General features: G+C 38.5%; 1 protein-coding gene across 3 annotated transcripts in view; it reads right to left on the minus strand.

Moving 5' to 3' along the window:
- Positions 1 to 230: 230 nt before the first annotated feature.
- The window catches only part of GSK3B (glycogen synthase kinase 3 beta), a 193,846-nt gene continuing 180,160 nt past the window's right edge, over positions 231 to 13,916 (minus strand). For all 3 annotated transcript variants that reach the window (XM_019448478.2, XM_019448477.2, XM_019448479.2), the window contains one exon: positions 231 to 5,801. In XM_019448478.2, the coding sequence (XP_019304023.1) occupies positions 5,734 to 5,801 (68 nt within the window). In that variant the 3' untranslated portion in view covers positions 231 to 5,733. The remainder of the gene's footprint in view (positions 5,802 to 13,916) is intronic.

Below are 13,916 nucleotides of genomic sequence, written 5' to 3' on the forward strand. Positions count from 1 at the left end.
TCTTGCTCAATTCCAACTCCAAATAAGGGAGGAAATAAAGCAGTGGTGAATCCCAAACAAATGCATTTCAATGCCATCAGGAGGCCCATCCCACAAGTGTGATCTTTAGGTCTGCATGGATTCCTTTCCTTCCCCCCAAGCCCCTGGCAACTGGTGAACATATTTAACTACTTTACAAGTATCAGCCAATCCCATACCACCACCATAAACAAAATAAATAGAGAGCAGACTTTATCCAATATAAATTTGTTTTTATTGAAGCAGCAGTCACATGACTTTATATCTAGCCTTTAGATTAGGCCTGACAGAGTGAGCCAGCCCTAAAAAAATGATGTTTCTTTTTGCACTAAGAGACATAACATGTTTACATACATCATCCAGTATTGGAAATGAGCAGATTCAAACACAACATGTGTTGGTAACCTGGGAGGTACAGCCCCACTGTTTGTGGTGTTCATATATTTTACAGATACTCCCAAAGACCATTACTAATGGGATGAAAGTTAAAAGAAAATACAGCTACACCAAACCATGAACACAGTAATCAAAGACAGCAGCTTATACACATTTTAAAAACTTGTCCCTTTCAGGGACATTTCGTTCTTTTCAAAGCAGTGTCTGCAAAGCTTCCTCTACATCAAATCCAAAGGTTTCCAAGATGGAAGCTGCACCTCTTGGGGCCATACAATATAATAAGATCATTTAAAGAAGGAGAACTAGTGTTTGCATCTTGATTTTTATAACAAAGATCCATGTTTCTCTAATTGGAGGAACGGAGATGGTGATGTGACTATATACCGCAGTAGCAGAATAGGTAGGGTGAAGAAAAGAGGGTTGGGTACTGAAATAAAGACCACACACTTGTGAATTTTAATTTCATTTCCAGGCTAACCTACTTTTTATTTAATGCAAATTACAGTACCAGTTAACTATTTCCAAACCAAGTCACATAGAACGAAATGTATTTACAAGGGGATGGGGAAAGGGAAAAAAAACATTGAGCATACTTTTCACAAAAAAGTTTATATTTAAAATGAAAAAAATATCAGTCACAGAGGCATTCAAGTAGTAATAATGTTATACAGATTTTGCTTTTCCTTTATATCAAGACAGATTTGCACAAGTGTTTGCAATAGTTTGTATACAACCCACAGTCCTTTATATATATATATATATAATAAATTTTGTTTAGATTTGTTTTTAAGATGGAAGTGGTCACGCTAATTGGTATGTGTACAGGCCCAAGTGATCCATCGGCAACACACTTATAAATGCAAATTTTACAGGCAAGCACATTTTCATACATCTATCTGTATCTGCCTGTAGACAGATATAGTAAGAAAAAAAAAAACAAACAAAAATGAACACAAGGAAGTCTACTTTGTCAAGCTAACCCCTTATGTACTGGTTGTCATTTTGCTTTTATTGCAGAGGTACAAAACGGAGCAACAAACGTGAATAAAATGTCATAACCCTTGTGAAAATAATCCAAACCCCAGGGATTATTTTCAAAGCCTCTCAAACGTAGACCTTAGTCTGGGACTCTACTCTGCTTTTCTCTCTTATTTTCAGTGGCTCAGGTTTCTACTAGAAAAGACAGATTTTATTGGAAAACATGCTTAGTTTATTTTTCTATATAGGGGAGAAAGTGTTCGGCTCTGTGATTAGATGATCACTAACATCAAACAATAGAAATCAGATACAATTTTGGTTTAAAACAAAGAAAAAAAACCCCAAACTCCTGGGGATCTGGCATTGGCCAAACTTCCTTTGGAAGATTCCAAAGTTAAATCCCTTAAAAAGGAAAGGGAAAAAGAAATGAAATGCCAGTGTCTTTATATCCACAGGGATAGAGAATACAGTAGTCCTCTCAGAAACCTTTGCATTGGTGCAGACAAGATGACTGGTCAGGTAGGCTTTGTTAAAACACAAACCAAAAATATGTGTCTAAAAATTAAGAGGACTTAAAAAACTGACACAACATGTCACTGGAAAGAAGGTGCAGTCTTCTGCCTTGCTGGAATGAACACACGATGTTTCAAAAATAGCAACCTTTGGTTTGGTAAAGTTTTTTTTTCTACTACTCAAGACATCTTATATGGAGTACTCGGAGGCAAAACAAATGATTTTGATTTTTTTCTTTCAAAAAAGGCCTTCATGATGGGCACACAGTAAGAATTAAACTTATTTTTTTAAGAACAAAATTAAAATGACATTTTACTAAACAGGGGTAGAGGTGGCAGGAGGGAGGGGATGGGCTAAAAGTTCCCTTGTTACAACGACAGCCCTCTATCAGCATGCTGGAGTTCCGTGCAGTAACTGCTAGTAATTAATTGCACTGTAGCATTTTAGACCACTGATGTATCAAAACTCAATACTATTAAGAAACTCTGATTTATAAAACCATCTCTCTCTCTCTCTCTCTCTATCAGGAGGGAAGCAGATAAAGAGGAGGGCATGTAAGGCTCCCGGAATCTGCTGTCTGTAAGACCCATGGTTAGGATTTGGGGAAGAGATGAGCAAACTCGAATCTATTTGGTATCTTCCAGATCTAGGGCTCACTGGCACTACACTAAGTCCCTGGATGGACTTAAGTATGAAATGAAACTCATCACTGGTACTGACTGAGGAGGAAACAACTGTTCAGAACCAAAACCAAGGCAGGGCTTAAATGAAATGAGATCATGAACATGGTTTCCTCTTTCCACTCCTGAGCATGGTATCACTGAAATTAACTGTGGAAGGGGCAAAGACACTGTTAGGAGCGAGCTAGTATTTCAAAGGGAAAGGGGTGGGACAGGGACACATGGATAGAAAAACCAATTAAAACTTAAAAAATGAAAAACAAAAACAAAAAACAAACACATGGAAGCGAAGGCACTCCAAACTATATAGATACACTATACATTGCTAGAGTTATTGTTACAATAATACAGGCCGGTACCTACTGTACAGAGTTAAAACTATATGGCTTTAAAAAGCTCGTCTACATTTTGTCTGATTATTAAACAGAATCACTGCCCTGAACAGTAACTTTTTGCTCATTAATAACAGTTCCTGGGTCCACATATTTACATACAAAACAATAAAACTTAAATTTAAAAACACTGAAAGAAAATATAATGTACAAGCTTGAATTTGGTGAGGAGCTTTTATTATTATTATTATTATTATTATTATTTACAAAAAGATATTCAGAGACCTGGATCTCACTTGTATAAAAGAGTTCTGTGATACCGCCATGATCCTTGAGAAAGAAAAATCACACACCTCAGCCCTCACACACACACACACAATAAAATGAGAGAAAAGCATTGTACTTTTCTCTCTTCTTCTCTTACCCCAATTATGGGGGCAAAGGAGGGGGGAGTGTTTCCTAAAACAAGCACAGATTTTTTTATGGACTCTAGTGGGTATACCAAGTCCAGAGTATGTCTGTGTCCAAATGTTTGGCTGGGCAGTCTGGTGTGAAAGCAGGTTTACTTCTCTGTCAGAGACCTGCTGTTCAGCTTCTTTATAAATCTTTTCTGAAAATGGTCTATCAAAGCCATTCCCTTTAGGAATTACCCAGCCAAATACTTTGATTCAGACTTCTTTCAAATCTTAATTAGCTCTCAGAAGCCCATTAGAAAATGTAAAAGTCAATTTGTTTGATTTGGTTTGACTGAGTGTGTTTCCTTTCTCACGAACTCTGATACAACCAGAGGTTTGAGAAACCCTTTTTGTGGCCTAAGAGCTTAGCTAAACAGTGAGTGAAAACTAAGATGGCTCACAGTTGCCCTTCCGGGTACTGGTTCACTTCAGCAGGCAGTAGGACTCTCTTGGAGAGTCACACACACTTGGTTAAGAAGCAGGACAGGGAACTGGGACCTGCATGAGGGCCGCCAAGAGACTCCACTTCCCAATCACAGGGACGGGTGCAAGACCCCGAACATGACCTCAGGTGGCAATGAGGGTGAAGGGAGGCTACAGTCTAGGGCTCAGCTCCTCAGCCCTGCAGTCATCAGCTAACCTTGGAAGGTGTGTAGGGAAAGAGTGGTAGAAAGGAAAGGCGGCCATCACTCAAGTGATCTTTAAATGTAAAGTACAACTGATTGTGCCTTAAAGATTCATAGGTCAAGTAATGGCCCATAAGCACCAAGGTGACTAAGGTTCATTTTCGAGTATATAAGGCCCACAAAGATGGCAACCTTAAAAGTATAAAACAAACTAGTTGTGAAAATCTATTTCCTCACTGCAAACATAATCCTTCAATCCTCTTTGCTTTCCAAGGAATATTGCTTTTTCTTCAAAAACAGAGACTGAGTCTTACACCGTTCACTGATACACAAAGAGAACAGAACAAAAACTCTTAACTGGGTGTGGGGGGAAACATTCTTCTTCTCATGCTTCAACCAGTTGATTTTGATACTGTGGACAAAAACAAAAATAAAAGGCAGTATTGAATCTATGTATATATAACATATATAACACACATTTATATAATCAGCTTTCCTATAAAGTCAGCAGGTACACGTGACTGTTTATACCATTTTGATGTGTAGTTCTTAAAATTCCTACCATCTAAAATCATAATGGTCTATCTGACATACATCAATAAATAAAAATTTAAAAGCATGAGGTTAAAAAAAAGCTGAAATTAAATACAGATTTCTAGATTTGGATTTAAAATTAGAACTATGTGCAGAATGTGGCAATTTCTGCAAGCTCAATTTGTAATTAAAAAATATGAAAAATAAACCAGTAGACTGTTACAGTTCACATTATTTAACTATAATGTCCTCTCAAGTGTCTCTTTCCAAGGGAAGCAACTTTAGAAACAAGTCTGGACAAATTCGTTCACAGTGCTGAGATCTGGCCTTGGCCTGTGCCCTTCCTCCAGGTTCATCAGCTTTTGACCTCTGCAGCCAGACTGACTGGCTCAACACCCTCTCAGCCTTCTCCTAGGCCACTAGGTTAAACTGTACTAAGATCTGCAGAGAACCTTCAGTCAGGCAAACAAAGACCTGCACTCGGAGCACGCTTGCTCCTCTGATCGCCTCCTCTTGAGTTTCTTCACCACTAGCACTGATTACGAGCAAAACAAGACCTTATCAAGTCAATTAAGAATCTTCAAACTTTATTGACCTCCCTGGGTTACATACAAATGATACACATTTCCTTTTTTGTCTGACACACCTGCCACCAATATGCCAAAGGCAAGTCTTCAAATACCAGAGGATATGGATTAATTTTACAAGTGACATTTAAGTCCCCACTGAGTTATACCTGCTAAAGCTCCCAACCAATTTCAAGCTGTGCACTAGCCCAAAGTCTTACACTTGACTTGAAAAGAAAACAAAGTTCAAAAAAACTTCAGCACAGAACAAAGTCTTCTTCTTTGTGGAAGGGGCATGAGGCAGGAGTCCTGTTTTTAAAGTATACAACAGCAGACTTTTGATAAAAAAGATTGTCGTGGGAGAGAGATTGTGTGTTCTAGTGCTCCGCTTCCCTCCCCACAACCCCTCCCACCCCCTGGATCTCCCTCAAAGTGAGAATACAATGAAATTGGTTTGTATTTATAGATATTTTACAAGGTTAAATAAGAACAACAATAATAATAAAAAAATTGAACACTAAAATGAGCAGGTTTTTTTTCCTCTTTTTAATTTTCTTTCCAAACGTGACCAGTGTTGCTGAGTGACACTCAAGTAACTGGTGGTTTTTCCTGTGCAGTTGGCCGCTGGGGGCTGTTCAGGTGGAGTTGGAAGCTGATGCAGAAGCAGCGCTGTTGGTCTGTCCACGGTCTCCAGCATTAGCATCTGCAAATCAAAAGTCCCGAGAGAGCATGAGCAGTGCTGTAACAGCCCGAAGAGAAAAGCACACTGCCCGAATTGCAGACTGTGAGCCGGTGGTCTTCCAAGCTGTATCTAAAAATGTTTTAAATATGGCCAATACCATAAAATCCGAATTTCTTTCTGCTTAGAGCTAAACCCATGCCTTGGCCTGGTCCTGGTGCAGGAAAGATAGTGTCTTTGAGTAAGTTATAGACTCAGGGGGCCAGACCCCACTTATGCCAAAACTCTTGCTACAGCTGGGATTAACAGTACATGCATGAATACTCAGTTGGGAGTCAGCTCACTTGAAAATAAATGAACATCGCACAGCTGCGAAAACTTGCTAAAAATTCTGAACCGTGTTATAATGTGCCATCTGCTTAAGTGTAAAATGGGTGGAGGCAATGAATGTAATACGGGTCAGTGTTGAGGCAGAAGAGCTATGCATAAATCAAGTTCAGCTGTTCACTTTCTAAGTACCCCCCCCCCCCTTTAAACTCCATTATTATTTCACAGCATCTATTAACATTTAAGCAGTTATTTAGTTGCATCTGGGGCAGCACTGCCTCTCAGGTAGGCAACAAGACTGCTGTTCAGTCGGCTAGTCCAGCCACATCCCTGTGTCATCATGTATGTGACTGTTAATACACAGCTGGGCAAATTTTCTCCCTAGCACTTCATGCTAAGCCTTGAGCAAGAAGAGAAGTGGCTTGACTGGGATGGGTAACTTCTATGAACCATCTCCCTAGAAGTCATACTGCCCTTGACCATACAAGCTGGTGACACTAAAAAACAAGTCCAGAAGTTTTGTCTCCCTAGAGGCTATAGCTATATCCTATGATGAGTTAAACAACTGTTATGGCTGAATGTAACATTTGGTCCTTGGATCTTTCTTGTTTGAATTTTCTTAATTAGAGGAAGAAACAAAAAAAAACCCCAAAACACACAGGAACTCTTCACATAAGGATTAGGTGTTCAGTTTATCATTCCAATGGCTACTCTATAAAAATTAAACTTCTTTTCTAAATTCCTGATTTTTCCTGCCCTCCGGCCTTCCTTCTATATATTTAACTCAGCCTTTGGGGAAGAAATGTTTATATCTCTTAATTTGGTTACGTGTAATTCATTTAATTTCTTTCAAAACACTTAATAGCTGCTTCTACTCCTATTTTCATGCAAATAAGCGCAAATATTACAGCACCAGGGTCCATGCACAGACCATATTACATTCATTAACTCATCGGTATGGCACATAGACAGGTGGCAGGGTATATGACACAGAACCTTTCTCCAAGGGCAGGTACATGCCTTTTCCAATAATCAGTAAATAACAATGTCTAAAATGTTTTCTTCATGACTCCTGGTCTTTCTTAGATATGTCTTTCTTAGCAGGAATTTTACTCTTCAATGATCATCCAAATTCTATCATCAGGGATAACATCAATTTCTGTCTATGCACATGTTGTAAGCCTTCCTCAAGAAAAACAATCATTTTCGTAATTCAGGCACAGGCTGCTTAAAAAACAAGTCTAGAAAGAGTCTGAAAGGCCACAGAGCTATTTCAGAATTACAATGTTCTTCACAAGTCCAAACTTATTGTGGCATTTCCCGTGCTTTGGCGGACGCTCAGAAACTATGCGTGATCATCACCAAATAGCACTCCTCTCTCATTTTTAGTATGTTCTGGTCTTCTTCAGGACTTAAGAGGTTTACCAATCATGAGGAATTTATCTGCTTGACCAATTAACAAATATACCAGCACTGTTAGCAGCTCTGGCCATGTCAGCCATCAGCTACACTAGAGGACAACCACTAAGGCTCATCTACAAGGCCATCCAGCTCATTATGTAAATTTACTCTTTAGAAAAATCCTATTGTGTGCATGTAACCAGAACAAATTCACCTTCTGAACAATAAAATTTGAAAAGACACTTAAGCTCCTCAGATTTGTCATTTAATGATTTCATATTTCTTCTCTGAATTATCTCCAAATCACTTAGCAACTAAAATTTTAACAGCTCATTACTTTGATTACAAATATCCTTGATACCTAAAGTCACACGACTGTATTCATTCATCAAACAAAAACACCTTTGCCCACTGCAATGAATTCCACTTAAAGTCAAATTATATATGTCCTTGAGAAAAAGAACTGAGATCTGTTTTTCAGAGGCAGACAAAGTATAGGGAGGAGAAACCCAAAACAAAGAAAATATAAAGTTCTACAAACTCAATAGTAGCTCCAACAGAACACCTGGCTTAGTGACTGAACAAAACTACATTTCAGATGCTCTTCTTGGTACATACTTACTTTGTTCCTACTGTCAAGTCAGAAACCTTATTTTATTTATTTAAAAAAAAATTTTTTTAACATTTATTATTGAGAGACAGAGATACAACATGAGCATGGGAGGGGCAGAGAGGAGGAGACACAGAATCTGAAGCCCGCTCCAGGCTCTGAGCGGTCAGCAGAGCCTGACACGGGGCTCGAACTCAACAAACTGTGAGATCATGACCTGAGCCGAAGTCGGACGCTTAACCGACTGAGCCACCCAGGCACCCCTTATTTTATTTTATATAATTGAATATGGGCCTTTTATAATAAAAACGTTTATTAATTACAAATTGTCACTGGATTTGGATGTTTACTGTAATTTCTATAACGTTTCTTCTCAAACATTTAAACAGTGACTGTTTAAAAGCAGCAAAATTCATTTTGCTCATTTCTCCTGCATTCCTTTCCCTTTAACATTCATACTGGTAAAATTGATGCTACATGGCATTATGGTTTAAAGGATAGGCTAACGTCTTTTGATTATAAAGCATCCAACTCAACTATGAATAACCACAGACTGACTATACAGTCTCTTGTTTTTAGTCTTGAGATGCTATTTTGAAATTCACAATGACACATCTTTCTTAAATCTAATCTAATTCCACAAACATGGACTAAGAGACCCAGCAGTACAACTTAACAGCTGTGTGATCCTGTAACAGGTTATTTAACCTATGTCTTAATTTCCTCATCTGTAAAATGGAGATAATATCACTTGCCTATGAAATAAGACCCATAAGGTGCTTTAGCACAGCACCTGGGTTATAGTAATTGTTCAATCAATGGAAAGGTAAAAGAGACATCTAAAAATACATAAATTTATAGTTTAGTGTGACTGCAATAACCGCCATCACCACCACAATAAAGGGGCAGCAACTGTTAACATCTGAGTGCTTACCAATGTGCCAGACATCATACTAAGTACACTGCAGCATGTCATTTAGCCCACAGAACAACCCCAAGAAATAGGTATAATTATTGCTCCCATTTTGCAAAGGGGAAAATAGAGGCACAAAGAAATTAAGTAATGTGCCCAAGGTTGCAGAGCTGACAAGCGGGAGAACTGAGTTGAGTACAGAGGGATTAGAGGAAGAGAATGATGGCCTTTATGGGCAGTACAGGGGACAGAAGAAAGGATTTCCTGGCAAAGGGAGAAAAGAGCTTAAGGGGACTTTCACTCAGACCCAACTCCTATGTAATTGATTTACTATGATTTCTAAAAGCCTATTTCTATTATCTAAAAGGGTTACTCATTAAAACAGATCTGTGAATTTATGATATGAATTAAAAATACAGTTATTTTATTTCCTAATTCTCAATATATATGGGGTATACAGAGATACAAGTGTTTTGGAAACAACTATAGAGGTGATATTTCACTGACATCTAAGCTTCTTAGAAACCAGTGCCTATTACCATCCTTCTAATGCTACTTCAGAACCAATCAACCAACTAACCAACCAACCAACCAACCAAGGACAGATTTCAGGGAGAATGGAGAGAATAATCAGCTTTGAGGAATGAAGGTATAAGATCATTCTTACACACTGTGGTAGCCGCTTTCCAAGATGGCCCCAATGAGTCATGCCTCTTGGGTGTCGATACCCTAAGGTAGTCCCTTCCCCCAGGAATAGGGCTGACCTATGTAACCAATAGGATACTGCAGAGGCAATGAATGGTGTGTGATTTCTAAGGTCAGGACATAAAAGACACTGTGGTTTCCACCTTGTCCTCCGTCCTCCTTCTTGGACCACTTGGTTCAAAGGAAACCAGCTGCCACAATGTGACACTTTAGCAGCCCTATGGAAGGTACACATGGTAAGGGGACATGAAGCCAGGATGGATTCACCAAGCATATAAATGAGCCATCCTGAAAGCAGATCTTCCAGCCCCAGGTAAGCCTTCCAATACCTGGAGCCCTGGCTGACATCAACCTCATAAAAGACTCTGACCTAGAATCATCCAGCTAGGCAGCTTCTCAATTCCTGACCCAAATAAACCATGTGAGATAATAAATGTTTATTCTTGTTTTAAGCTGCTAAATTTTGGAGTATCTTAATCTGTAGCAACAGAAAACACATACACATAGGCCAAATAAGTTAAATGCCAGGCAGAATTTACACTCACAAGCCCATGAGAGCATCCCTGACCAATTCCCTTTATAAGATTAGGTATGCTCCTAATAAAATATAAAAAAGGCAAGGAAAATGGTATCAGATGATCAATTGTTTTTTCCCCTAATTCTAAGAAGATTCTATGGTTCTGTAGCTTTTGTGCTGGATAGCGCAAAGGGAATTTGTGTACGTATTTACTGAAACCAACTTTATTCTGTGTGGCTTCAGAGACAAAAATGACAAGTAGGGCAACCTCATAGTGAAGCTAAGAGTGAAGCCCTAAGGTATCTGGTTCCCGATAAAATTCATGAGGGTGCAACTTTTGTCCCACAGAATTTTTTTTTAAGCTTATTTATTTATTTTGAGTGAGAGAGACAGAAAGAGCGAGAGCATGTGCAAGAGTGAGCAAGGGAGGGGCAGAGAGAGAGAGAATCCTAAACAGGCTCCGTGCTGACAGTGGGGCTTGATCCCATGAACCATGAGATCATGACCTGAGCCGAAATCGAGTTGGCTTAACTGACTGAGCCGCCCAGATGCCCCATGCTCTAGAGAAAATTTTGATGTACAAAATTCCATATATAATACACATACATTTTTCTCGGAGAGGAACCATAGCTTCTCCCCTACCTCTCAGCCTTTCAGAGAACTGTCAGAGTGGCAAGATAACTGAGTCATGGATTCATTGAGCAGCTGTCTCAATACTGAGGAAACTGTCCCACCTAGTTGCTCAGGTCATAAACCAAAAGTGATCACCAGGATTCTTTCCTTTCTCTATCCCCCTACATCTAATGCATCAGCAAGTACTGTCTATTCTCCCTCCCAATGTGTTTAATCAAATGTACAAATGGCAAGGGGAAGGAGAGTGAATGGAAAGTCCCATCTTTATAAACTGTTGCCAAAGTGTTTAAATGAAAAGAGAGTTAGCAAACAAGGAAACAAGCTGGGAGGGAAGGACAGAAAACATAGGAGGCTGGGGGTTCCAAAGGCCTTGCCACCATGAATCAGCATTCTGCAACTATGGGTTTATAAAAGATAAAGCCTTCTAAGTAATATAAGTGCTCACTGGCCCCGCAGCAACAATGGAAATGTTCTATCTACACTCTTGTATAGGGTGGCTGCTAAGCTACATATAGTTACTTAATTTTAACTGAAATTAAATAAAAATAAAAGCTTAGTTCCCTATTTATCCTAAACATGTTTCAAGTTCTTAAAAGCTATAAAAAATCATTAAATTTTTAGTATTTTTATTATTGACAGATTAGTGAAAGAGCGTATTTCAAATATATCAAATCCTTTTTCTACTTTACATGTACTTTATAAGTATATTTGGCTAACTTTAAGTACACTTTTATTTCCTTATTTCTTTTATTATACTCTCCCAAGTCCATTTTATGTTGCTATTTGCCACTATTGTCTTTCTATTAACAGTTAGAAATGTCTCACGACAGGTCAACTCCTCTAAAAGATAAAATTTTGGCAGCCTGGGATATGTTACTTATACTGTGTAGCTAACTCAGGAAGTTCCTATTCAAATTGTTCCAAGTGGAAATATGTTTATTAAAAAAACATATTTTAGATATTAGAGTTATTAACTGACACAGGAATAAGACCATTATTTACAGAGAATCAAATGGATACCCTCAACTTGTATTTAAATTGAAATCATAACCTACATCAATGAAATGAAAGTATCATCTGTAAGGAAAAGGACTCAATTTTCATTTTTCTCTTTATAATGTCTACTATGAGTTTTTGACAGTTTTGGGTGTATAATAATGAGGGAGAGGGAGGGGGGAACCCCTCTTCAGCAAAGCATCATTACCTCTTTTTTCATATTTTTCTGAGGAAAAGATGTGCCACAAGTAGTTTCAGTCATTTCAAAAATAGAACTGCAATTCAGATGCTAGTGAGCCAAACTAGTCCACTAGCAAAGTTGGAGGGCTTGTCAATAAGACTGTTTATATTTTATCTGCCAGCACCAGAGAGGTGTTCTGGACTCGGGCATAGAGGACACTGAAGAAACGTGGTCATTCAGGGTAGGGAACTGAAGGTCATGGGGACACAGGAAACACTTTCACCTAATTTAGGAATAAAGAATATGCTTATATGAATATAAGCAGGTGACTTCAGGCAAGAAACTAAGGAATATTTGAAGAACATCTAAAAGAATATTTGATAGGAGGTTCATCAACTTAATCAACTTTTGGAGGGGGGGGAAAAACCCAGGTACAATTTTTGACTCAATGGGAGAAAACAGGTTTTGAATAAAAAGAAACAATTTCTGGGGCACCTAGGTGGCTCAGTTGGTTGAGCCCCCCCGACTCTTGATTTCAGCTCAGGTCACGATCCCAGGGTTGTGGGATTGGGCCCCATGTTGGGCTCTGTGCTGAGAGTGGAGCCTGCTTAAGATTCTTTCTCACCCTCTGCCCCTCTCCCTCACTCGTGCACTCACTCACTCTCTCTCTCAAAAAAAAAAAAAAGGAAAAAAAAATTTCCTGAAAATAATATTTAGTGCTGCTCTGATGAAAATAATAACTAAGCTGGTTTGACTTTAGGTATCTACATAAAAAACTTGCCAAGTGAACTTGAAACCTTAACAAAGGATAGGTACATCCTCATTGGTGTCAGTCATTGTGTCAAACCGACACATGTGGATGGATGTATTTCAAACACAGAGCCAATAGGAGGAAATGAGTATAGCACTGTACCTAAAAAAGACACCCACATTCTTGGGCTACCAAGTTAGTAATACCTAAAAATACATGTCCACACATGTACACAGCACCTTCTCCCACCCCCACTCTGGGCTGGCTAATGTTAAGGTAATGGAGAAATGGAAAAATATATCCACTGCCAGTGGGCAGTGTAAACTGGGACATACTTTCTGGAAGGCAATTTGATATGTATCAAAAACTTAATCTTTCATTATCTTTTGACTTGGCAATTATACTTTTAAAGACTGAGATATAACACAAATGTCCAAGAATAAGTAATTAAGTTAAATAAATTATGGTATAGGCTTAGGATGTATAGTCCTAACCCCCTACCCCCTGAATACCATAGCCCATTAAAAAAAAAAAAAAAAAAAAAAAAGCACGTCTCGCTGCCCATTCATATATAGACTAATATGTAAAATGTTACCTTTCATTAATCTTAGGATTGAGAACATGGGAGGCTTCTATTTTCTACAATAACTATATATTATGTTTTTAATAGAGAAAATTCCCCATTTTTAAAAGTTATATACTATTAGAAATTCCATATATATTTGGGTTAAGATAAAGAGACAACAGAAAGGACATGGTTAGGAAATGGAACACTTGAGGGCATACCCTCCAGATTCTACAATCAGACAAGATACGGATTCAGCTTTCCCAGAACACACAGTACAGTGGCAAAGAGACAAAGGATAACAGTACCTGGGGAGGGGATGAAAGGATGGTAACCATCATTTTGGAAAGTATTTGATATATGGACTTAATTTGTATAATATTTTAACTCTCAAAATCAGTGAAAACAAACAATGGGAGAAATTATTCTGGGTGTAATTCTGTCCAGCTAGAAAGAACTGACTGGCGATGTAGGTGACAGGAATTCTGGAGTAAAAATAACTGTAGTAGCAAGTAAAGGGAACCACTGGCCCTGGCTAAC

Source organism: Panthera pardus, unplaced genomic scaffold (genome assembly GCF_024362965.1).
Source record: "Panthera pardus isolate Hobbes unplaced genomic scaffold, ASM2436296v1 HiC_scaffold_16, whole genome shotgun sequence".
Classification (NCBI taxonomy): domain Eukaryota; kingdom Metazoa; phylum Chordata; class Mammalia; order Carnivora; family Felidae; genus Panthera; species Panthera pardus.